The sequence below is a fragment of the Argopecten irradians genome, chromosome 6 (genome assembly GCF_041381155.1).
Source record: "Argopecten irradians isolate NY chromosome 6, Ai_NY, whole genome shotgun sequence".
Classification (NCBI taxonomy): Eukaryota; Metazoa; Mollusca; class Bivalvia; order Pectinida; family Pectinidae; genus Argopecten; species Argopecten irradians.
This window is the reverse complement of record NC_091139.1, coordinates 7,271,342-7,298,380: the sequence shown is the minus strand read 5'-3', so window position 1 is coordinate 7,298,380 and position 27,039 is coordinate 7,271,342. Positions and strand designations below refer to the sequence as shown.

The 27,039-nt window shown below is 34.6% G+C and overlaps 2 protein-coding genes across 14 annotated transcripts in view; one reads left to right on the top strand and one right to left on the bottom strand.

The window, feature by feature from the left end:
- The window catches only part of LOC138324853 (adhesion G protein-coupled receptor L3-like), a 99,229-nt gene extending 86,817 nt beyond the window's left edge, over nt 1–12,412 (top strand). For 11 of the 13 annotated variants that reach the window (XM_069270044.1, XM_069270041.1, XM_069270047.1 and 8 more), the window contains exons 17-25: nt 769–835; nt 1,117–1,183; nt 1,834–1,940; nt 5,226–5,300; nt 6,716–6,884; nt 7,273–7,392; nt 7,732–7,798; nt 8,022–10,060; nt 10,107–12,412. In XM_069270044.1, coding sequence (XP_069126145.1) covers nt 769–835; nt 1,117–1,183; nt 1,834–1,940; nt 5,226–5,300; nt 6,716–6,884; nt 7,273–7,392; nt 7,732–7,798; nt 8,022–8,803 — 1,454 coding nt within the window. In that variant the 3' untranslated portion in view covers nt 8,804–10,060; nt 10,107–12,412. The remainder of the gene's footprint in view (nt 1–768; nt 836–1,116; nt 1,184–1,833; nt 1,941–5,225; nt 5,301–6,715; nt 6,885–7,272; nt 7,393–7,731; nt 7,799–8,021; nt 10,061–10,106) is intronic. The other 2 variants (XM_069270048.1, XM_069270049.1) reach the window with 2 other exon arrangements.
- Nucleotides 12,413–13,096: 684 nt separating this feature from the next.
- Nucleotides 13,097–26,969, bottom strand: LOC138324855 (deubiquitinase MYSM1-like). Its single transcript, XM_069270050.1, has 16 exons — nt 26,912–26,969; nt 24,584–24,674; nt 23,997–24,067; nt 22,830–22,953; nt 21,261–21,359; nt 19,851–20,940; nt 19,310–19,493; nt 18,491–18,621; nt 18,017–18,123; nt 17,761–17,838; nt 17,266–17,379; nt 16,733–16,919; nt 15,911–16,035; nt 15,438–15,570; nt 14,804–14,967; nt 13,097–14,033 (listed from the first exon to the last, which is right to left on the bottom strand). Exons 1-16 carry the CDS (start codon nt 26,962–26,964, stop codon nt 13,686–13,688), a joined length of 3,099 nt encoding a protein of 1,032 aa, XP_069126151.1. The 5' UTR covers nt 26,965–26,969; the 3' UTR covers nt 13,097–13,685.
- Between the last annotated feature and the right edge of the window lie 70 nt (nt 26,970–27,039).

The following is a 27,039-nucleotide window of genomic DNA, read 5'->3' as shown; positions in this document are numbered from 1 at the left end:
TATGACGAACTATGCATATAACGAAGTGATTTCGTTTGTCCCCAGTTGTTTGTTAAAACCATATTTTACTGTAATACACTTACTTATTGTTAAATAAATGAAATGTTGTATATTATTTTAAATACATTTTCACACCATTATAGTATCATTGACATCCGTCACATCTGTGGAGTGGAGGTGGGAGCTTATGTCTTAAGGACATTTCTAAATCACTCTGTTGTTTGCTACTTGGATTTAAATATTGCAAATTGTGCACTCAAATAACTCTTATCCAGGTTGCTATTTTGAAGATAAAGTGTTTGTTTGTGATGTGTTACTATCGAATCTGGATGGAAAGGGAGATAAATCTTGTAATTTGTCATTCTCCTCATCCTTTCATTAAATTGGATCACTGCTGATGGGAAAGATTTGATTAAATTAAATGTATCAGTTCTCTACAATACACAAGACATCCCAGATTGCATTAAACCGATAACAATACAAAACACTACAGGAGGAGAAGTCTTATTTCTCAACAGAATTAAATTTTCATGGACTTGAAGCATTCTGATTGATATCTATTGAAAAATTCCTATTACTTCTCATATCTAGAATATTGATTTTTCTTAAAACAAAACTATTTCTGTATCCTGCCTCACCACACAAGGTCATTTCTGGTTTTAGAACTCATCAATATTTAAGAAAAATAAAAGCAGTGTTTATCAATTAAAGATTAAAATGTTTAAATATATTGTGGTATAATTGACTTTGTTAAATTTGTCGTTACAGGAATTCCAGCCATTGTGGTGGGAATAGCTGCAGGAATCCAGCCCTCCGGCTATGGAACAGACACACAGTATGTACTAGTGCAAATCTAATAAAGTATAAAAGTATTAGGCAATTAGTACGAGTATATTAAACTATTACCTGGTACACAGTTGAATAGAATTCAACTAATACACAGTTAAGCAGTAATTACCAGTGGAAAGCTATTACATTGAAAGTAATTCAAATTACAAAACCAAATAGGCAGTAAGTTTCATTACTAAACTATTACCGAACCCAGTTGGGCTATAATTTAAGTATCGGTTCTATGAACCTAGTATTTAATTATAACTGAAATTGTATAAATTTTAGCTGCTGGTTGAGGACAGACAATGGATTTATTTGGAGTTTTGTTGGCCCTGTAGCTGCTGTCATCACAGTAAGTGGAGTCTGAAACCAAGAAAGTGGTGAGGGAGGGAGTGAATGAAAGTTTAGCACATGGACATTGAGAGTTTAGCACATAGCAAATGGATATTGAGAGTTTGGTACATGGAGATTTAGAGTTTAGCAGTTAAATATTGAAAGTTTAGCACTTAAATATTAAAAGTTTAATTAGCACTTAAATATTGAGAGTTTAGCACATAGCACATGGATATTGAGAGTTTAGCACATGAATATTGAGAGTTTAGCACATGGTCATTTACAGTTTAGTACATGGATATTGAGGGTTTAGCACATGGATATTGAGAATTTAGCACATGGATATTGAGAGTTTAGCACACAAATATTGAGGGTTAAGCACATGGATATTGAAAGATTAGCACATGTCGGTTTAAAGGGGCGAACATTGATTTCATATTCTCATGTGATTAAAAACTTGTTTTTCTGAAGAATACCTTATTACCACATTCTGATTCTCTTTTGAGAAAAAAAAAAAGAAAAACTATAAATACATTTTTTTTTTCAAAATCAAGTTGATGCAATATTTTCACTTTAAAATGCCAAATGTTTGATAATCAATCTAAAGTAATATTTTTCTAACAGATGATTGAAGTGTTAATTAACGATCTGCTGGTTGGTTTGTTTCAGCTGAACATCATTATGCTGAGTATAGCTGTATACATGATGTGTAAACATGCTAACACATTAGCCTCAGCACTACGCACCAAGGAGAAATCACGCCTACAAAAAATAAGGTAAAGTTATATTTATAAATTCTCCAATTATACCCTCTAATGACCCATATTTCAAACCATAACATTACATCTGGGGATGATTTCTGCCATCATGAATTTGTGTAAGAACAAGACAATTACTGAATGTCTAGGCTCTCCAAAATAGTATTTCCCGACATAAGTACCTGGTAGCGAGAATAATTAATCCTTTCTTATTCCAATGCATCTTCCTTAATCCTTAGAATTTACAGACCTATATTCAAAGGCATGATGATTATATATATACAAGTCAATGACTATATTCCAGTGTCTTAATCAATTCAACACCCTTAGTCACCACAAACAGCACTTTCTCAGGTGATTTGGATATAAAAATGTTATTGTAATTTAATGGATGTTATTCTCTATATTCTGTAAAGGCATGAAGATATTTATATAACCAGGTCACTGATTATATCCCGGTATCTTTATGAACCAGACACCCTTGGTTATCAATGACATACTCGACTAATTATGATATTAGAACGTGATTGAAATGTAATGGATGTCATTCTCTATATAAGAGAGGGATGTGAACTTCATAGGAAAACTTAAGAGTTTTATTTTTGAAATGGGTTTTAATGAGGGGTCTGGGAGAGGGTAAAATCTAACTAACATCAACGTTTACTGATGTAAGATATCTCAATATTGATAAACATATAGCTTCCATGCTGTTCATATAATTAGATTTTAATATATTATCATGTAGTGTGATGCTTTACAACATACTATATTTCAGCTCGCTTTTGAAATTGTCAAAAATTTGAATATGTATATACTATACAATTATGGCCCTCTGTGGAGGGATACATCTAGAATCTTCGCCCTCGGGAAAATAACTCTTTCCAGGGAGACAATTCTAGATGTATCCCGACACATAGGGACATAATTATTTTATTATACCGAACAAAATCAAAAGAAAAAAATCTCTGTTAAAAGAATCCATGAAGATATTTCCCAACAACAATGTTGTTAAATTCGTTGGGCTACAAAAAAATAAACAACAGCGTTGCCATTGTTGGTTGACGTTGCAGATGATGTCAACTTCCGGTCACGTGCGGAGCTTCCAAGGGGTTATTTCCCTGGGGTTATTTCCCTCGGGGGTTATTTCCCTGGGGTTATTTCCCTCGCCTTCCAATTCCGGGGAAACATCTAACTTATTCAATGTCATGTGATCAAGTTTACACCCGGTCCACCCCAACTGCGAATGATAAATATTATGAAGTTCCTTACCGTCAATCGATTGATTTGTAACACAGCGAGAAATTCTGTACCGTGTAGCGATAAACGCTAACACTCTACCGACACAACGTGGCTATTTTTAGACTCGAGTACTGTCGCCAAATCCACAGGTAAATCGCGGGGCGCTCTGGCTACATCAGCTATACCAAACACAATCGTAAATGTTACAAATACCGTAAAATCTTGTGTTACTTACACACCAGTGTACTTTGCACATGTATTTTTTCTTATGGCTTTAAATACTGAAAAAAATCTACTATCGGTATATTTTGCGCATTCAAATTTTGGGGAAAACGATGTCCGGGGAACCACAAATTCAGTGTTATAAAGGTGGTAATTTCATTGCAAAACATTCACAATAAATGCTTGACAACTTGCACAAAAAGTGTTGTATTTAGAAGAAATAACATAATATAATTGCACTGTGCTTGTTTTCTTTTTATTGGCCACCGTAACTGAAACAGTGAAATATATCTTGCAGAACATGTCAAAAACATTGGCAGTCCGCCGTATTCGATCCGTACACATGTCAATGTCTGGAGATATTACACATGAATAGTTATCAGAACTATTTGAAAATATTATAATTTAGTTACTTTAATATTGCCACAATAAGTTTTAAGTGTGTTTGAGATCATTAACAAACTTTAAAGAGCATTCCGATAGCATTTACGTTGGCTTGCAATAATCACATCGTGAGTGAACTCACTATCTGTACGGCACCAGATCCAAGCTGATGGCTAATTATATATAACAGTACGGTTAAAATGCCACTAACCTTCTAGCTTGTCAGTTTTGCTGTAATAATATTACAAACCACTTATTGAAAATCCTAAATATAGGACAGTTTAGGACTCGTCTTATAAATCCCACGTGTGTTTTGACTTTTTGCACACGGCCTGCAGCCGGGACATGTTATGGCGGTTCCCTACGTAATGAGCATAGCTAGATCTATAAGGAGTTTCATATGCAGTTTTACTAGAAATATGAAGATTTGTTAAAATATCTAAAATAAAGAAATACTAGTCAAGTGAATTTTTATGCAATTTGAAGAATATTTGTTTTGTTTTTAAGTAGATACAGACGCATTGTTGATGATATATAGATCGGTTAAGCTAACTAGCCATTCAGTTTCGTTAAGCTGAATGAGAGGCCCGAGCGTAGCATCCAGTACCAGTTTACCTGTGGATTTGGCGACAGTACTGGAGTCTATAAATAACTACACTCATTCAATACATCGATACAAGTCAGCGGTAGAGCGGTAGGGGTTTATATACACGCATCGATCCAATCAGAACATTCTAAATAAAAGTGAGGTATAATAATGTTTTCAAAATGAAGTAGCTTTAAACTCTAAATTGGGGGGTTTATTTTAGAAAGGGAATACTTTACTGATGTGTTCATGTTAAATGTTGAAATGTTGATGTAATTATTATATATCATAACATTTAACTGCTAGAGTTTAATGGAACCTCCTTAACCTGTATGCCAAGCTCTTAATTGGGAAATTTTTTTAATCACAGATTCATAGAATATGAAAATTCATAAAACATAATAAATAAAAATTATCAATTATGCCAAATAAATTTACGTTTTTAAAAATTGTTTGAATAAGCAATAAGTACCTGTGATAACAGAGACTTATCAATACAAATGCTCCAGAATACAGGGGGTTTCGAATTCCCACAACGACGTGGGTAAAATACAAATAACAAAATGTACTATTAATTAGTTCCACCTTCCAGTGATTATGACATGTCAAATGATGACGTCATAATCACCAGAAGGTGGGACAAATCGCTAGTAACTTGTACTTTACCCACGTCATTTTAGGATCTCGAAATTCCAGTACTAGCTGAAATCAGCTAACATTGACATCTAAGAAGGGTTTTCAGGTAAGAGGATGGCGGTTGAACAAGTTAACAAGGTTCCTTAGTGAATATATATTTCTTTGTGTAACAACTTTGTTACTGTTTCGTTGAGACATTAATCTTGTTTTTACACTGTGCATGCTACTACTAACAGCCAGGACCCCAGTTCTTCGGGAAGTGGCAACTCCATGCTGCGGGACTCCCAGGTCAAGATCAAGTCCGAAGTACCGTAAGGATCAGTTTGAAACTTAATAACAAATAACGGGTGAAAACCTGTGATTTACCCTGGTGTGTAGCTTTGGGTGTCCAACTGTATCGGAAAAGGCGGGGCTTCTGTTTCGTGCATGCTACCTTGTATTTAATCGGCATGACCATTCACAAAATGTTAACATAGGGAAAGGGAATTTTATGCTTGAACTAACTTAGATGTTCTACAATACAAATTAAAATATGAAGAGATAACTGTGTTAATTTTTAGCTTGACATTTTCTATTTTTAGTCCTTAATTGGAAGTAAAACTGAAATAAATTGAACTAATTAAATTAAAAATGAAATCACCAATGCCATGGTAACAAAAAAGAATTTATTTTTGACTAGATATGCAGCTAATAGCTAATTTACAAACTTACCAATATGGTACTTTTACAAAATACACTTGATATCTTGAATGTCATCTTACATAATACCAATCCTGCATGTATACATCACCTGGTATTGTACATACTCAGAACCACAACAGATATCTGGTATACCATTAGATGCATGTTGTATATATAATTCTCATTTATCAGCCCTTTTTCTGTATGAAAAAAATTTGTGGAACTAGGATTAAATAAGATCTCGTCCATATAACATAGGATAACATATAACTGGTTGAGTGGGGCCGCAGTGTCCGAGTGGTTCAGATGTCCCCTCCACCTCTTGGTTCCGAGTTCAAATCCCATATGAAGCAGTTGCCAGGTACTGGCCACTGGGCGGTGGTTTTTCTCCAGGTACTCCAGTTTTCCACCACCATGAAACCTGGCACATCCTTAAATGACCCTGGCTGTTAATAGGACATTAAACTGATAAAACCAAAGTATATCTCTGAATTGTAAGAGTTATGGCCCTTTATAAATTTTTCGAAGTTTTAAAGTTTTACTTCCTTACTTATTAATAAATCTGCTGAATCATAGAGACTTTGACACTAATCATTAATATCCAAGTGCAGGCTGTAAAATTTGAAAAAAAACCCTTATAGAATAGTACAATATATGTTTTCATATTTGGTGACCCGCTTAACCAGTGATCTTATTCAGGAAAATGAAATTTCATTTATGTATCACTTCATAAGATCATTAAAACTAAACCATCAAGAATAAAGCCAACATGTCAAGGTATTTCAATTGATGTGCTTGAAAATGATCTCATTTATCTCTAGTGTATTGATGCAGCAATATATTTGATATATTACATCCCCAAGCTTTATAATATTTATCAAAAACCTATATCCAGTATGGTTTTTATCAAACACTTTATCCATTTTCATATCCATTTATTTAAGTATATTGTTGATTCATTTCAATAACAAAACCATAACCATATATGAATTTCATTGGTATACAATTTTCTGATCTCCACTAATGGTGGTTTCCATGACAACAGGGCGTGGCTGAAGGGTGCTGCTGTCCTTGTGGTGCTGTTGGGGCTGACCTGGGCATTTGGGATTCTTTACATCAATAAAGAGTCGGTCGTCATGGCGTATGTCTTCACGGTGCTAAACAGCCTCCAGGGACTCTTCATCTTCATCTTCCATTGTCTCCTTAACGAAAAGGTGAGGGTTGTGCATGTTTGAATGGCAAGGTCAAACTAAAGGTCATGTTATAATCATAAGGTTGAGTTCAAGGTCACACATGATCTTGAAATTTAACAACATCTAAACACTGATCAATGTAATCATTATGGTGCTCTGGAATATTTGATGAAATTTAAGCTAAAATTCTCAAAGCATATTGTTTTCAGCTATCAGGTTCTAAGTTTATAATGTTCAATCATTCTCATTAGTCTCCAAAAGTAGACTTCTTGAATCCTAAAAATGATTGATTGATTGGTCTTCCATTGTTACAAACTAAAGGTCAAATTCATCATAGTGTTGTCATTATGTTTTTCAATTGATTGAGCTTTATTGAGAAACAAACTGAATTACCTGTATTTGTTTCTAGGTGAAGAAGGAGTACAAGAAGCTGGCCTATCGCTCCACCTGGCTGCCCAGCTGCTTGAGAGACATGTGTATCGGCTATTCTAGTTCTAGCTCTCACAACAACTCTTCCTCCAGTGGAGGGGTAAGTTCATGGTTAATACCAGGACTTTTCTCTGATTCTACCAAACAGAAATAATTCCTATGTCTCCAGGAACGAATCAAGGGCACATTGCTCTTGTATTCTGATGTATTTTCTGTGCAGTCATGTTTCTTAGTCCATCTATCTTATTGCTGGACATTTCAAGCTACTGCAGTGAAAGATCTTTGAGCAAAGTTATATGTATAACAATTCAATGAGTGTTTTAATGACAAATTCAAAAACTATCTGAGCTGTTCCCTCAGTCATGAAAATAATACAATAACAAGATGCTTATTCAATTTCAAAGTACTGATTGGAAATTCCTTGTACTCTTTTCTTTAGAACCTACTGAAGTTCTGGAGTGGGCGAAGACGAAGGAAGTCCTCAAATTCAACACTGACAACAAGAGGTAAAATTTAAAAAACATGAAAATTCAACACAATTAGCAGCCTTAAATTAATGCTGATATGAAATATGTAGATATGTTCCAGTAATCAATTATACCATGCTTTTTATTACCAGTTGATATTTCATTGCTTGAAAATATTTATCTGTATTTCACATGAATAAACAATTTGAATTTTAATCTAAAAAACTTATTTTTATAATTTCTATGATGTTTGTCTTTGTAGGTCAGCAAAACAAAAGGAAGAGTGACCCTCGCAGTGACCTGGAAAGTTATTCCAGCAGAGAACAAACCACCTACTCACATGGTGGCTCTGGTCGTCATAGCAACAGGAAGCCAAACAACCACTCGAATGGCCACATCCCCCACCACCGTGACTTGGACGGCATTGCAGGCGACCTTTCTGTGGCTGACTGCTCTGTAATTGACAGTGAATATGTTTCGGAATATTGTCACAACAATCTGCAGGTTTCCAGGGAAACTCACCGATATTCCTCAGCGTCAGAGGAAACTGATCACATGATCAGCGAGGAACCAATAGAAAAAGACAGACTCTCAGCCTTATCAACAGATTCTGCACTGAAGTATAATTCTGAGTTTGCTTCATCTGCGGATGGAATCGATGGGGAATATATGGAGCCGAATCATTACTCGGAACCGAATCACTACACTGAAGTGATGAGTGTGGAGAATCCGTACTCGGAAGTGCTTCCCCTTGAAGACGACCCCCATCGAGAGAGTCAGTATGAAGACACGCCCCTCATGCAATCTATGTCTGAGGCAGAACAAAACTTTATCAATGACATTCTCAGTGGTCATCAGGCGACAGATAGCCTGAATAAGAAACATTCCATGGAGGACGTGCGGTCAAGCTCTGACCGGCTTGATTTTGACCATTACAGACTTGACCACAGCACGCCCAACGGTAAATACAAACATTCACCTAGTAACAACAACTGTATCAGTATCAACATGGACAATAATCAGGACCGCCTGTGGAACAGCTAGCCATTCTGATGACAATCGTTTCGTTAATACAGCATAATATATTGTGGTTTTGTGTTCTATGATTGTCAGAGATTAGGCCGAAAGGTGGTCAACAAACTCTCGATGAATCAATTTTGGACAAAATTGGTGAATGTCTTTGTGATCGATTTTACCAATAGTGTTTTTTAGCAGTGTAGATATTAAAAAAAATTGTCACAACTCACAGCTAACTAATCCCACTAGAAATATAGTTCATGAACCAAACTGCACCTCAATCAATTCAAGGTCGTAGAAACTTGTCAAGGTCATACATATGTGTAGTATTTTACCCAGGGTTCACTATAATCTACATCTTTGGAGTGATGCTACGTACAATGTATTTTTAATCATCATGATATATGGTCACTTCTAAATCAAAGGAGATTTTTTAATCACATGATAATCAGCCCGTGTACATCAATGCCTTCCCCGATCATATCTGCTGAGAACTCTGGGATAGATTAATCAATATTAAAGCGATCTTTTACACATATTGACCGATTGATGTTAATATCATTACCTAATAGTTATCATATAATCTTGTAAACGTGAGGAAAGCTGTAAATTGCAATTCCCCTGGCCTGTGACATAGACGATTTGATGGTGACAGTTTGAAATTTCGGTGCTATTAAGAAACTACACTTTAAAAAAGTATTTTTGTAGGAAACACTTCCAAAATATTTGCCAATCAAATGCACTTCATAGTATTAATCACATCAAAATATCTTTTTTATTTCAAATTGTTGTTTGCAAGTGGAATGTCACTATTCGTATTCAAAGTTCATTGTTTTTGTAATTATTTTTTTTTTTTTTTAGAGTTTCAAAACAATGTTTTAATTAACATTAATTATGTTGAAAAAATTTTCTGGATGTTTTTTCTTAACACTACAGTATCATAAACATGTTTACTGACATCTTTTAGCATATTTTTCTTTTATGAAACGATTTTACAGTCTGTAAAATCACCAAAGGGACCAAGAACAATTTCTTTTAAGCCAAGTGGTCTTTACATACAGGTCAAATTGACCGATTGCTTGAGAGTATATAAACACGCCTCGTGCTCTTAAAGGTACGTGTACCTATTCAAAGTCGGACTAAATGTTGCACAATGGAAATAACAAGTCATGTGAGGTACCAAGGCAGTTTGATTGATAACTGGCAATCGATCAATTGTGTTTAAATTGATCAATTGGGACCCAGAGAAAGTGGTCTTATTAAAAAGGTGGTCTTTAAACAGAGGTGATCAACAGAGGTGATCGCTAAGGCAAGTGGTCTTTATACAGAGGTGATCGCTAAGGCAAGTGGTTTTTATACAGAGGTGATCACTAAGGCAAGTGGTCTTTATACAGAGGTGATCGCTAAGGCAAGTGGTCTTTATACAGAGGTGATCACTAAGGCAAGTGGTCTTTATACAGAGGTGATCGCTAAAGCAAGTGGTCTTTATACAGAGGTGATCGCTAAGGCAAGTGGTCTTTATACATAGGTGGTCACTATGCATGTTGTACAGTATAGGTACCATAATTAAAAGGGGTGTTAACCAAAGACCCACGAATGACAATGAGTTGTTTTTGACAACACAGAAAAATTTCTTGTTGGAAATATATATTGACATGTTCGATTCAGATTGTTTTGGGGACCATACGTGAACTCCAATCACGGGTTCTTTGCATTCCAAGCCTCAAAATTAATTTGAACAGGGAGGGTATTAAAGTTTTGTTTTGTATTTCATGTCAGTTCGTTTTATATACATGTAAAACATTTTTTTGTATCAAATAAAGAACAGATGCGAATTTGATCATTTTTGTAGTAGTATGGATATGAACCGAGCAGTATTCCCAGTAGCTGATGTATAGACCTATATATTTTTGTAAGCTATGGTAAATAATCCATTATTGTGCCTTTGATAACATACCCTGGCTTGTACGATGTTTATAACACCATTTCTAGTCTTTCTTTCGTAGGTCTGTGTTTGATTCTGTCGCAAAACTCCTTTCACTTGCTGTAATTGTCATTAAAGATCTAAGAAACTACTTTGTATTAGGTTATATTTCTCGTCTATTTAAAAAAAAACAGGCCACCTAAACTTACATACAATACCGATATATATATAGTACAATTTCTCCTGACTTTTATATCTAGCTACAGACTATTTCTGATTTGTATCGCTGCAGGCTATTTCTGATTAGAATAGCTACAGACTATATCTAATTTGAATAGCTACAGACTATTTCTGATTTGTATAGCTACAGGCTATTTCTGATTTGTATAGCTACAGACAATTTCTGATAAATTGCCTTTACGATTTTTATTCTGGTATCATTGGTTTTTGAAGATAACGGTTTTTGAGTTGTATAGATGTTTGCAATGCAACTCTTGTAGTCCTTACCTGTACAACATTGTGTTGTATGTAATCTGTGTTCTTTGGATAACTTCCATTTGAAATGTTCTATTTATAATTTGTGATGTGTTTTGAATATGTACACTCTCTGTATGAACAATGCTGGATATACCGAGGCATTGTAAATGTTATTACTGTCTTATAAACAAAGTACGACCACTATATGTGAATGGTAGATGATGTTTATAGTAAAGAATTGTTTTATACTGTTGTTTTTTAAGACCTTTGTACTACATGTTCAATATATGAATGAGCTTAAATTCTAGTGCTTTGATCATCACCCTTTGTACTTTGCTAGTAAGATTGAATGTAAATGTACTTAAATATGAAGATATCAGAAACATATCAATGTTTTTATTCTGGTAACATAACCAAAATCATTGTTAAATCAAATTTAAATCCATCAACTTAATTTTGTATTTTTTTCTCTCTCTTTTATGCCTATTATGTGTTGACACCTTAAAGGGAATGATAATGCAAGCTGACATTGTTTTCTCTCTGAAGTCCCAGCAATTCAAAGTTTGTAAAAATTAGTAACGTTTCCACAAATTCATCATCAGCAGTAGAAATCATTTATATAAGGAAGACCTAATTGGCAGGACAAACATAATGGAATTATGATAGATAAAGATTATGTAGCACATAGACTAAAGAAAATATTTTGGTGTAAATCCTAAAGCTAGGAAAGCTTTGAAAAACTGGGTGCCATACTATTTTATCATTGCATATTTCAGTTATCTCCCTTGTGCGTAGCTAGAGGTATTAATTGTCATTACTTTATGAGCAAAAATTCTTCTGAAAAAAATATAATGTAACACCTATCAAAGCATGATGTAACAATCACTACCTACACACAAGGGCAGATAACTCTGATTGTTAATTGTATCATTTTTTTCATTTTTTTTTTTTACATTTTCCATCTTTGCATTTTTCATCTTTACATTTTCATACTTCAATGTACCATGTCATGTTTTGATCATATTATCTCTGCTTCATTGTTTTTACGGTTTAGCTTTCCTGTTGGTAATTTATTTTATGTACATGAAGATGTTACCTGACTATTTTAGAGAGAATTGTGTATAGTGGTTATTGGCCGGACCGCATGGCCTTAATCACCTCAATGTTACCGATAAGTGGAGACTTGTCGACAGATTTTATCTGCCAAAGGAAATTAAAAATGTTGTTCTTTTAAACTTTGTCTTGTTATAATTCTCAAGTTCTAATAAATTGATTCATTACCACATACCTTAAATTGGGATATATTGGTGGATAGGTAACAAAATAGAAGAGCATTAATTTTGGTGCAAGCTCGTTGTTTCCTAATGGTCCATCATTTTTGGCACCTTTAGATACCGTGTAGCGGTTATTTTTGCTGACCAAAATTATTGCATTTTGATCTAAAAACGAGAAAATCGTATGTTGGCGATTTTAAATTTATGAGATGTAGATTTAAGGGTAGATATCATTCAATCATTTTTCAATATTTCACGAATCAAATTTTCACAATCCTAGCAATGACCCACGAAATCGTGAAAATATCATCCCCACCAAAATAACCGGCTATACTTTTCTTCAGTATCTTCAGTTCCTTATTTTCTAAATCCCTAGTAAAGCAACATATTTCTAGTCATGGTTTAAAAACTGATGTAATCCTTTTTAATCCAAGTCAATACTGAGATAACTTAAGTCAATATTCTTTAAAATTTACTTTTGTGGCAAGGGACAAATAAGGCAAACTATATTCATACCAAAACTATCCCAATTTATGGTATGGGATATTAATGTCGTGTGTTGCAATAATAATTTGTACAGCATTCTTCGCATTTTCTTGAAATTTTCTAGATCTGGAGAAATTTGGCTGAAAGTATAGACATCAATGAGATTTCACATAATTTTATTGCAAGAGGCAATATCAATGCTAGGTATATATCACATTCTCAGTCCAGACCTCAACATCTCACATTTTAATGCCCACTGGAAAACTCTCATCAGTTTATTCATTCAACCACATTGCTATCTTCTGTACCTATCTTAAAACAACCATACTGATTTCTTTAACATTCAACATCAAATACAACATCTTGCTTTATCACATAAACAGTGAAGCATTCATATCAGAATTTTCTACAACAACTAACATCAACATTGGATGTGGAAATGCTTGGGAAGAGATATTTAACTTCACCGGACAGATTTGGCTATAAGGATACAAAAATTCTAAAATGATAGTGAAAGACTAGGATGATTCAAATAATAGGGTAGTGTCACCATATTTTTGTATTGAAAAGATCTGACACCACGATTTCAATACCAATGGGTTCGGAAATACACGTCATGCAAGGCTTATTATTCGGAGTAAAAAGTGACAGCCATTTTAGTCTTTGATTCATTTAAGATTCCATTAATAAATATTTAAAATATCAAGATAATTTAACAACATAAATAAGTTTCTAAAGAAAGTGTTTATCAACTAACGCCAATAAGTTGAGGACTTGCGGATGTGGTGAGTTCTAGATCCTGTGCTAGACCAGCACCATCACTATTTTGTAACAAGTTTTTTGATTGGCTACCACTACTCTGTGAACTTGACTCTGATTGGTCCTTGTCTTGTGATTGACCTTCACTATCGCTAGAAGAACTTATCATGTCCGTCTCTGTACAGAAAAAGTCTGAATCCTCACAAACCACGTCCGGTTCTATTGACTCCGGCTGATTGGATGAAAATGCCTCTGTGAAAACGTCTCGAACTACAGTTGTCAGTTCGTCTACTTCATCCTGACTGTTGTCCATGTACTCGCTTATAGACATTAACATCTGAAATGGTAAAATCGTATTTGTTACCAAATGCAAACAAATTATGGATTTTCTAGATGATATCTGTTTCTGGATATTTACTACAGTTACCAGCAGCTAGCTGATAAAAAATGATCAAATGAAAATATGTGTAAAGTACTATTATTCCTTTTTTCAAACCTATTTTAAATACTTTTGACTAGACAGCATTGTATTGTAAGTCAGTAAACTAAACTCTGGCAAAAATATTCAACAAAGTTTCATTCCTTCATGCAAACCTGCTATAATCATACTGCAAACCAACAATCTGTCACGGAAGATTAATATTAATCTTTGCACTCTTGTTTCAAAATGGAAATCATGAAATTAAGTTGCTGCGAAAGACAATTGGTATACAGTAGCTCACAGAACTTGTTTGAAACTGTTGTAGTAACCTGACATAACCGACATCTCATTTTGATGCCAATGACATCTAGTAAGGTCAATAGCTTTACCAACAAACTGTTCAATTTAACATACCGTATTCAATCTAATAAGTACCCAGGGCGTTTAAAAATTTGTAAAAAATGCAAAGGTGCTAATGAGACAAATTTAATGCAAATTTATACAGTTTTGTGTAGTCTTGGTCTTTATTTATGTCTGGGTAATTGAAATTGAGGCCTCAAAAAGGGAGAGGGGTGCTTATATGACAAGGGCTCTTATTGGGTCGAATACGGTATCCTCTCTCTGACCCATACAAATCTAGTTTCTTTGAGTTCAGAACCATTTACTGTGACCAATCAGATACTTACCTTATCTAAACATCTCATCTGTGTGACCATCCTGTAGTCTGCCAATAGCTCTACTCTGTTGGTATAGCTGGCATATCGCTCTGCTAACTCGCTGGCCTCTGTCTTCAGATCATGTGCTGTTATAGGGTGTACGATCACATCGTAGCTGAAGCTGTTTGGGATGTCTGCAATGTCAAGTATAGACAAGGAACACACACATTACAGGAGATGTTAAGACCTGATGTAAAAAAGACTAAGTTTGATGTAAACAAGAAGCCCAGAGGGCCTGTATCGCTCACCTGGTTTGTAATGCCAAGTAATGTTCTGAATATGGGTTGACTGTTTCTGAAGGAATTTTATTTTCACTAGCGAATTAAATGAAATACTGACAGAAGGACGGATGACAAACAGGGCTAGGTGAGCTAAAAATTTAAATGGTGACCTTCAGGATGTTTGATAAGACAAGTCTAACTATAATCTAACTATTATCTAAATATCAATGCTCTAGGCCTTGCAGTTTACGCCCAATCTTGACCCATTGCGCACTTACATCTGGGCTATCAAAAGTAATTTACAGAAGTTGTACAACTTGTTTCCCAATCGATGTAAAATAAATATTGTTTAGTAATTCAAATCTTCCCATGATAGAACTTACTGTACATGTTGGTCTCACTTCGCTCCTGGCCAATTGTTAAACACTGGAACTCCGAGTACAGACTGGGATTTTGTCTATTGTATGGGCTTACTATTACACCAACAAACTTGGAACCACCTTTGGAAAACCATTCCTGCAAAAGAAACAAGCTCAATTTCAATACACAATGACAGATATGTTTCATGAAATTCAATCATTGAATGTAAAATAAGGAAATATTCTGATCTAACTGTTGTGTATAATTGTTTTACAAGATAATCAATGACAAGATGAATACTGTGCATTATATATCATGAACAAAGTCCACCCAAAACTTTCCTAAAAATCACTCCAAATGAACACAAAATGCATGGTTACAAGTTCATGTGGAATTATTCAGCACAGCAAAATACTCATTTTCAGTAAAATGTAAAATTGATAATGATTTTCAAATGCTGGAGAAACAATACACATAATAAGAAATGAAGTCTTACTTGGAATTTGAGTTGAGTTTCTATATCTCTAATGGAAGGGTTTGGTGCGAAGGTTGGATGAGAGTGATACCATCCAACAACTGAGTAGTTCTGGCATATAGCCTCACTGGCCAGGGTCTGTGATACTGTAAAGTAAAGTACAAGTATTAGACACGGGAATGGAATTCTGGTATATAGCCTCACTGGCCAGGATCTGTGATACTGTAAAGTAAAGTACAAGTATTAGACACGGGAATGGAATTCTGGTATATAGCCTCACTGGCCAGGATCTGTGATACTGTAAAGTAAAGTACAAGTATTTGACACAAGAATGGAATTCTGTTATATAGCTTAACTGGCCAGGGTCTGTGATACTGTAGTGAAAATATATGTACAAGTATATGTATTAGACACAGGAATAAAAAGAATAACTTTTAAGAATTTTGATGTTTGTGCAAATTGTGTATAATCAAGAGCTGCTCTTTAGAAAGGTGATATAAAAAAATAAACTTAATATATGACTTCTGGTTTTTTTTTAGTTTGTTTCTGTTTTAGCTTCAATTTGCTATGATTTTGGGTAAGCTAACTGAAAGCTGATCAATATCTAGTTTAAGTCATTTGCTAGAAAGAAAATTGTAATTTGCTAGATAAGAACACATAATTTTCAGAAGAATTTTATTTCCAAATATCCCATCAGCATGCTCATTCCTAACCTTGCAAATCACTTTACCCAATCTTCCTATTACTAATGTGGAATTTATCAAAGAAATTCTATAAGCAAAACCTAGAGTCCTGAGGTGAGATAGATATTTCAATGTATACCGGTGAGGCTGAGACACTAACCTGGATCCATCTCACACTGCATGCCAGTACTAGTACTGTTACACGGCACTGCCATGGTAATCACCAGTTTACCCTGTTCTTCCATATACTGGCCTCCCAGCATGCCGATTACCTCAGTCTTAGATATATGGGCATGCATGTCCATGGTGATCATTGCTAGGTTGTAAACTTCAACTGAGAATGGAGACTACAACAAACAATATTGAGAATTCAAGCTCTACTTTGAAAATGAAATTGGATCAGATAGTCAAATCAATTTAATTTTCAACAGCTAAAACTAAAATGTGGTTCCACACACTGGAAATGTTTATAAAACATTGATACCCCTGCATTCATATGAAATAAGTGCCTCTGTCTTCATATAAAATTGAGTTCAGACAGGGCCTGGAGAAATGGCATTGGTAATGCTATAAACCTCTCTCGAATGCCAATTCAGCACCACAATTCTATGGCTTTACTTTACTCACCTGATGAAATCATATGATAGTCTTATACGAAATACGAAAAACTGCACAAGAACAAATTCTACACACCTTTAACTCGTCTGAGAACGGTACACAAGGTATGAGCTTAAAAGGATCGTATCCACTCTTAGAGAACCGGTAGGCTTTAGGTTTGGGGTAGTCTTCATTACACCCATCTTTGTGCTACATAAATGAACATAATTACTCAACTAATAAGCAACAATTATTCATCACTTCGTTTCTGCTGACAGAAAACAATAATTTATAGCCATTGTAAGCCAAGGTTATCTTTAATAAAGAAGAATTATTTGAAGAAGAATTTTAAGATTTCAATTTTAGGAATTTTTACTTTTACAAAGTATTTTAACAAATGCTTTCAAAGCTCATAATTCTGGAATGGTATTCATATGATCATATGAAAATAACTTGTCAGTATAAAGATAACTCTGATATACTTGCATTGTTTTGCTTTAATTTACTCTATTTTCATTTTTCAAAACCTTTATTTGTTTCTGATCACATTCATTGTGAATAATGATATTATTATATCAATAATTGCCATACCTCAATAGTTTTGCCCTGTAGTTCTTTCTCGTCCACCCAGTGACCACATGCATCGCGTATCCTCCGCTTCCTTGGTCGCTGTTAAGGATGAAACATTCTAATGTAAACGGTTTCTGTATCAGGGGAGACAACTCAATGTAAATAAGTAGTAACGGAAATGTATGCTGAAGTTCTTTGTCTTCTAAGAAATTTTCACAGAAAAACCTTTTTTATGGATAATTTATTACAGTTTTTTAGTGAACATTACAGATCTTACCATTGCCTCTAACTTTGACAGATTAACTTGTATCACAGCCTCCCGACTAAATCTCTCTCTGGGACCAGCTACAACAACTTTAGCAGGATGGTTGTAACACGCTTGCTCTGAAATGGAGATTCTACCAAAATTGTAGGTATTGCTCAGCAGATATGGACAAACCAATATAAAAAATTGATCCTATATTTTTATTTGATTTTACTCCTTGATGATTCTGAGAAAGTTTTACTTCATTTATAATTTAAGTGATTATGTACTGTGTGTTTTCTTTCATTTAAAATTTACGTAGTACAAAATCTTACAGAAATAATTTAACTTTACTTCAAGGTAAGACGTTTTTCCTTTCACTGAATATTGTCTATTTTCATTATATTCAGGATTGCTGTTATTTTTTAGATAACCCTGAATAAATTAATAGCTATGATGTGTGAAAGCTATAAAGTATCTGATAAGATTTGAGGGCGTGTATCTCACCACAGCCAAAGTTGATGGCTCCTGTACACTCCAGGTAAGAGTGTATCCTGCCAATACAGTTAACGTCACCACAGTTCCGAAGGCCTGGTCGTACCGACGTCTTGTTCAGGTAATTAGGGCGACACTTCCTCCTGGTAATACATATTTATATTATCTGTTAATGACTTTAATAATTTCTGAATTTATGTACATTACAGGTAAAGTACGCTTGCTTTATTACATATAGTTTGGCTCATTAATTTTGTTTTTAATCAGGATAATAACATTATTACATTTTTTTTTTCATTTAAAAAACACTTCTCACAGACTGTCATTAGGTCAATTTTAACGAACACACTTAAAGATGCTCCACCGCTGACAAATGATATTTTTTACTATCAAAAACAGGAGCAGACAATTTAGTATTTTTCTTCAGTTACAAAAGTTACTTACTTTACACCATCAACACCATTGAAAAGTTTGAGCTTCTAATTTTACTTCAAGTTAAAAATATGATAAATAATTAATTGCATCCCGAAAAAATTCCATGCACTATATCCTATATGGAATGAAGTACTGATTACGCATGCACTAAAGGCAAAATAAATTATTTCACATTGTGTTTTGTGTTAATTAGATATATACATACACGATTCAACACCAATTATTGTTCAAAAGATGAATATCATTTATGCTCTGTCGGCGGTGGAGCATCATTAAAACAAATTCATGGTTATAACGTAGTAATATTCATCCCCATTCAAAGTTCCTATATGATATCTGTAATAAGTGTATAACGAATTGTACTTATAGTGAAGTGATTTTGTTATGTAAACTTGCCATGATTCTAAGATGTAGTTTCTGATCTTCATGTATCGTTCCGGAGTCTTGGATGGCCGACCATCAAAAAACTCTATATGTATTTTTCTCTCCTCATCTGTAATGCCTTTATAGTCGACCACATGTTCCTCTGTTGGGATGGGGAACTCCACTATCACCCCATTGGATAAAACAATACTGTTGGCTGTAAAAGAAGAAGGGATATCAGCTTATTTTTTTCCTGTAAAATATATAGGGATATCAGTTTTTTTCCCCCCCCAATCTTTTTACTGTCACGGAGTCAGAATGACAGAAATTTACAGAAGATATATGTTAACTTGGTATAATTATATGCATACATAATTGCAAATATTTTTTCTTTACACATTTCGGTATACTAATTTACTGTTATTTGAAACATAAGTACAAATGAATAGATAATGTGATTTCAAGATGTACCCTGCCTGTTGTTTTGGAAGATCTACAAAAGAAGTTGTAGGTAGATTACATTTATTAGACCTATAAAAGAATGAATTATTTACTTATGTCAACATATACTTACATATTTTTTTGTCGTCCCCATTACTACTTTCAGTTGACCAGTCCTCAGACGATTCGGAGACAACCTCCGAGGTCACAGATGTACTTTCCAATGTGTCCAGGGGTTTAACGTCTGTCTGAATATTCTGACCATCCTCTTGTGGTGTTTCTTCTGGATTGACCTCTAGACTCCCTTCACATCCCTCCTCAGAAACTTCACATTTCATTGGAGACTTTACGGCTGGTCTATTTTCATATACTGCTGGGCAGTCTACCTTTGAACTTGTCTTTGCCTTCATTTCAGCCTCCTTTTGACTAGAATCTTTATTCCTTATATTGGCAGCTTTTAGCAGTCTTTCATACACAGAATTAGGTGATGCTGACCTACTTTTGAGAATGGAATTTTCATCATTATCGTCGTCATTCTCTATATCAATATCTATTTCCTCATCATCTTGGGTAGTATCATCGACTGATGAAGATCCCTCTACGATATCGGCCACAGCACAGAATCCATCCAGATTCTCAATGATTCCTGTAGAGCTAGCTAGCTTATTCTCCAGCGTTGGACTCAACTGCAGCTGGTTGGCAGGCTTCATCACCTCAAGGTGCTGGATTTCTCCATTATGAACAAACTGTTTAGGAGTTTCTGTCCCAATAAGCGACTCTAAATTACTGGTAACTATGGTGACCGGCTGACTCAGTTTTGGAGCTGACGCCGGTCTCTTTGGTAGCACTAGACGAGGACTAGACTGGGTGAGGATTTTCATCGTGGAAGTTGATGGTGTTCCTCTGTCTATTGGTTTGAAGGCCAGGCCTTGAGAGGAGGACGTGGCAGTGTTTTTAGTCAGAGCCACAGGACATGGTCGGCCTACTGGTATTGGTGGTTGAGACACAAGGCTGGGGGAAGGGGCAGTACAAGTTGGTCTGGGCCGGGGCACAACATTTGATTTTGACAAGGTTGTCTGAGAACGCACAGCAGCAGCCGTAGTAACTGTGGGCTGACCAGTTGTCACAGACACCAGCACGTGGGCTAAAGCCGAGTTGTGAGGAAGAGAGCTATCCAGCTGGCCCTGTATATTGGTCTCCCCTACACCAGGAGATCGCTTGGCCTGTACAAAGTTACAAGACACTACATATAATTCTATGTATCAGATATTGACATTACTAATTGAGAAAATATATTACATGCCAATGGTTATAATGAATTTATTCCTATAACAATTTTTTTCTCATTTCCATGAAGGTTATTACCTGTTTGCAACATACATATACATACATGTTTACCACCATGTGTATACCCAAACTGAGAAAAAAATTCAATAATTTGCTTACAAAAAAACTTGTAAAAAAGATAAGACAAACGAAATATCCACTATAATTGTCGCAATATTAGCTATACTAAAGATGTTAAAGAATATAAACATTATACCTGTTGCTTGAAATACTGTTGGGCGTAATTTTTAACTTGTAGTGTCGTACGAGATGGAATCAGCTGTGCTATTTTGGACCAACTTCTTCCAAAAATCTCCTGCAATCAAAGATACATTCATTTAAATAAATTCATAATTCTCAAATATCTTAATACACTGAAATAAAATCCATTCTCTGTAATCTTCCAAAAAATTCCCCACATTACAGAAGTCAGGAGACAACAAAATTGAGTATTGAGTGGTTTGGTTTGAATGCTATAACATCTTATATTTGGCCATTTATGGACATGCTGACCAAGTTTATAGGTGGAAAAAAGCCAGAGTACCTGGAGATAAAACACTGACTGACCAGTGCAACTGCACACATGGCACTCAAACTTCTGAACCAGAGGTATAGGGAATGTTGAAATTTTTTATGATGGATCATCAGTAACCAATCAATGATCGATTAAAATTGATTATATTTTACCAGGTACGTTTTACAGGAAAATTGTACAAACTTTCTTCTACAGGCTCACATGTTGCCATGTTCCCAAGTTGCTTATGTTTTCACAAATAAAATTATACTCCTCTGAACATTTACATTACAACATATAGTGCTTATGGGCTCTTCAATTCGTTTAGATGCTTGGTATTTGAAATGATATGAGCAATATCACACACAATGGATTGATTGCTACAAGTTTTCTCTGAGATTTCTTGCATATTTTACTGACCCGCTAATTATACCTATCCGGCAATTCCAAGAAACTTGATTACAGATTTCTTAATCAATTAATTGGTCAAACATCCCACATCAACGATGCTTGATGAACTTGATTACCGGTGAATGGAACACCACTAGGAATAGGGCTTGTTACAATGTAAGGACGCCTAACTCAGACACCAAAGAGTGTCAAGGATGTATACTGTCTTTTCTCTCATACCTACAGGTGTAATACTGGCTGGTCCAGGGCAATACACCCATGTCGCCTGAGGCTGTATTACATGGCTACCTATGCAATAAAGCCTTGTGACGTCACAGTGTCAACAAAATTACCATTTTCTAGGCAAAATTTTAACAATTTCTTTTAAGCTGGATTTACTTTAAAAGATACAAACAACGGGATCTGCGTTGAAAATATCATGCAATTTTTCATGCATGGAGATTTGACTTGCAGTCGGGTTTTTTTTCTGATTTTATTTCAAAATAGCGGAAATTAATAGAAGTAAAAATGCAAGAAAACGTCAAGGTATGAGAGAAAAATACTCTTTCATAAGTTGATATGAAGAATAGGGATATTCTACCCTCGGGATCACCAATTGTTGCAAAACCCTCGGCAAGCCCTGGGTTTTACTACATTTTTGACCCTGAGGTAGAATATCCCTATCCTTCATACCCACATATGAAAGAGTCTTATAATATTTTATAACATACCTTGACGTTTTCTTGCATTTTTATTTCTATTAATTTTCTTATAATATTTTATAACAAAAGATGATGGAAAATTAGCCACCAGGTAACCAGAATATTTCCCAAAATCAAATAATAAAGTAGAGATAAAGACTGATAAACAGTAAATATATACCAGTCCTGATTGGAACACTTGTTTTTCCTCCTCACTCCAAGGTTGCTTGTGTGACATCGGCTTGGTCTTTGACGTGCCCCCTCCTATTCGCTGACGGGTTCCAACTTTTCCATTCAAGTAATATCTTTAATAATTTGTTAAGGATTTTCTCCCCAACATTAGGCAAATTTCTCAAAAACATTCGTTTTAATGATTTTCAACAATCTATCTTGAATTATTTTCATGATAAAATCATTCACATTGTAAAGTCGACGATAAAAACGTTCATTTCTATATGGTATGCTGAAAGTTTCTAAATTGATGTGTTATGTAAATATACTTTACTTATTAATAAACTCTTTGTTTCAATTATTATTTTTTAATTTTTAATGATGCTCCACCTCTGACAAATAGTATTTTTTGACTATCAAAAACAGGAGTGGGCAATTGAGTATTTTTCTTTAGTTACAAAAGTTACTTACTTTACACCATTACCACCATTGAAAAGTTTGAGTTTCTATTTTAATTTAAGTTAAAAATATAAAAAAATAATTAATTGCACCCAGAAAAAATCCGGTGGCACTTCATCCTATATGGAATGAAGTACTGATTGTGCATGCACCAAAGGCAAAATAAATTATTTCACATTATTTTTTGTGTTAATTAGGCATATATATACACAATTAAACACCAATTATTGTTCAAATGATGACTATTATTTATGCTCTGTTGGCGGTGGAGCATCTTTAAATCATTTATATAATGACAATACTATTGTTAGACCTTAGCTTAGGATCAAACATTTTATTTCCAAAAGTAGCTTATAAACTGACATGACACATGTTATATTAATATACTTAACAATAAACTTCTGCGATTCATTTTTTAAACGGTTCAGTTCAATACAATACTTTCATGCTATTGATATTTATCTTAAAATATTCATAACTGAATACTTTATTATATACATGTCTGATAAAAGTATAAATATATGAAGACATACAATACTGATTTACAATTTAGTCTTTTTCTAATTTTGAAAAAGCATCAATATTTTCTTAACCATAAGAGAATAAATGAATATAAATGAAATACATAATGTAAGTAAATAACCAAGAACAGTGTAGATCTATCTAGAACAAAATTATGTAGTGCAGTTTAGTAAGCGTTATAAAACAAAAAGGATACTGTTCTTCCTGTAGCATTTTCTCTATGGTGGCCTTAGACTTCTCATCAATACAACTGTCCATTGTCCAGCCCTAAATGTAAATAAGATTACATAGGAATCTGTAATTAAAGTTCTTAATGTACATGCCAATTATATTCAATTAATTTTTTTTCATCATCAGTAAATGATATATTTCTAACACTGGGTTAATTACCAAGGAGGCAAACACCAATTCAACTTAACTTTTTCTGCATGGATTTGTTCCAACTGGAATATTTTCTGTCATAGCAACATCACTAAATTATATAACTATCGTAATCCACCCAATAAGTGCCCATGTCCCTATAAGCACCGCTTCCACTTTTGAGGCCTCAATTTTAATTGTCCAGTCATAAATAAAGGCCAAAACTGTATAGGTTTGTAATCATTTTGTCTTATTAAGTACCTTTTCATTTTTTTTTTAATTTTTAAATACCCTGGGCACTTACTGAGTCGAATTCAGTAACTGGTTAAGAGATAAACTATAGTCTACAAATTAAAGTTTACTAGCTTCCATATACCACACAGTATTATATGTTGCTTAACATCACTTTTAACTTGTTTTTACCTGTTCAAGCATCCAAGCAGGATTTGTAAACTCTGGTAGCAGGTTTGCACTCTTTGATGGGAGTTCATTTGTATCATAGATGTTAGCAACCCTGCAAAAAATTTGAAACCCAAAATAGCATACATTGAAAAGCTCTATAGATTTTACTTCATTAATTCCTATTATAAATATATTAAGAATGTAAGAGTGAAACAGTGAGAAGAAAAGATAGTGGCAAAACCTGACAGGATTAAAGTGGCAGACAGAGTTTCCAAACAAGTATAGATGTACATGTTATATTGATTACCTGCATGGTCACCTACACTACACTTGATGATCGATCTTTTTACTTTTTTCTAAGTTTGCAACCCTTTATGAAGACACAACACCTCACAAGTTTGCATATCCTGTGCTATGCATACTACCAGAAACATATCAGATAGGGGTGACTATTGCCTACAATTTTAACTATTGCAATACTATTGCTATCGAGGGAAACACTATTGCGATTGTTAACTATTGCAGAATATAATTGCAATAGTATTGTGATAGTATTGCACTCTGAATTCGATTACAATCCAGTCGATGAATTGGCCGCCATGATGTACATCTAGTGCAGTTTTGGTTGAGAGTTACTTCCCTTTACCTTCTAGCGTCAGTACCAACTCAAACGCAATGAAGATCGTGATTCAGAACATTGTCGGTGTTTGCGTTTGGATTGAAAAGCGTGGAAAAGTGACATTTTATCGTGACTGTTAGTCTGTTACTGTATGAAACCTCTGTGAGTACATGATTTTAGTCCAAGTTACAGAAAAACATCTGACTATTGAAACTATCGATAGTTTGGCGTACTATCGGCGATTGCTATCAACTTTTTGAAATTGCCATTTATTGATCGAGTTGAGAGGCATACAATCGCAATATATCGATAGTCTGATGTATTGTTACACCCCTAATATCAGAGATATTGGCAACTCCGCCATTTCTATGATCGGCAGATGTACCTCTGTATGTCCCTAGGCACTATTGCTTACCACGCGATACCGACATACGTCGATGATCCCTTGGCCTCTTGACCAACTTTTCCGGTGCCTTGGAAAACCACGCGCTAATTGGCTGCGGTGAGAATCGACAGCACAATCAGAGCGCCCGTTACAAATCAACAGCGTGGCTGTCTGAAAGCGAAAGTAGCGCTAAAATTAGCGACCTTCAATAGCGTAACTAGCGCTCTGATTGGTCAGAATTTACTTCATCGACCAGTAACGGGACTGTAGTGAAAATTTTTGCCACCACATGGCAGAAGTAGAAAATAAAAGCACCGTAAAAGCGGTGGATTTTGTCAAGGCAAGTAAGGAGTGTAATATTTAATGGATTATCTGGCCTTGACATGTGAAGATGATATGGTCCCTAGGTTTTTTTAGATAAACTCTTAAATAGTTAAATACAGCAGAAAAACTTTGATATGTTATAAAATTTCAGTTATTTTCAGATGGTTTGGGTGTGATTTTGGAAAGAAATAATATTTTAACTTATATTTTATATTAATAAAACAAAATGCACTTCCGGTTTTGCATGTCTGGTTTTCGAATAGCCACGTTAAATTGCTTATTTTCATGCTTTCAAATTACATATTAAATAACAGCAATCGGGAAAACTGGTCACATCAAACCATATTGTTTAAACTTTGTGTTGATGCAAAAATATCAAGTTTAAAAGAATACATTTAAAAGTCGTTAGCCACGGGAAAATGCCTATAAACCAGAGGTCCCTCTGTCTGTCGACAAAGAAGGAGTTTCTAATCTCTATGTATGTTTCTGATACTACAAATGCTTGAAGATAGGAGAAAATGTAACAACCAGGCACAGGTTCAAACCCTGGACCTCCGAATACTAAAAATGTAACCGGAAGCCCTACTGATTGAGCTGTACCAAAAAGTCTGCTACAATTGTAATACCAAAGTGTATTTTACATAGATTCATCCCAAGTGTCTTCACTGAAAAACTTCAATAAGCCTAGTTGAAAGCTTCAAAATCAAACATGAATTGAATCAATCAAGTGGTGATTAATGACCAACCATAAACTAACAATTGATTTATCAATGAATCAATACAAGAATATTTAAACAAACAATGTTAAAGCTGCAAATAACATAACTCGAAGAAATTGAGAATGGAAAGTTGCATAGTTTTTGTTATTTGATGATTATTTATGTCAATGTTTCATCAAAAACAAATACTTATTTCTACACAATAGTCGGACGACAATCGTTCATATTGGAGACGCGAACGGAAAATTGACCTAAGATGTGTTTTCGACAATGTAGTTATGATTTTTCTTTTAAGAACTTACTCTAATTTATAATCAAAATCCCCTTCAATATCGATATCGCCTTCTTCCGCCATTTTTATTTGTCTGCTAGACGTCTATCCGTAGTTTCGAATTCGAGAAAAAAAAATGTTCAAAAAGATACCTTAAAT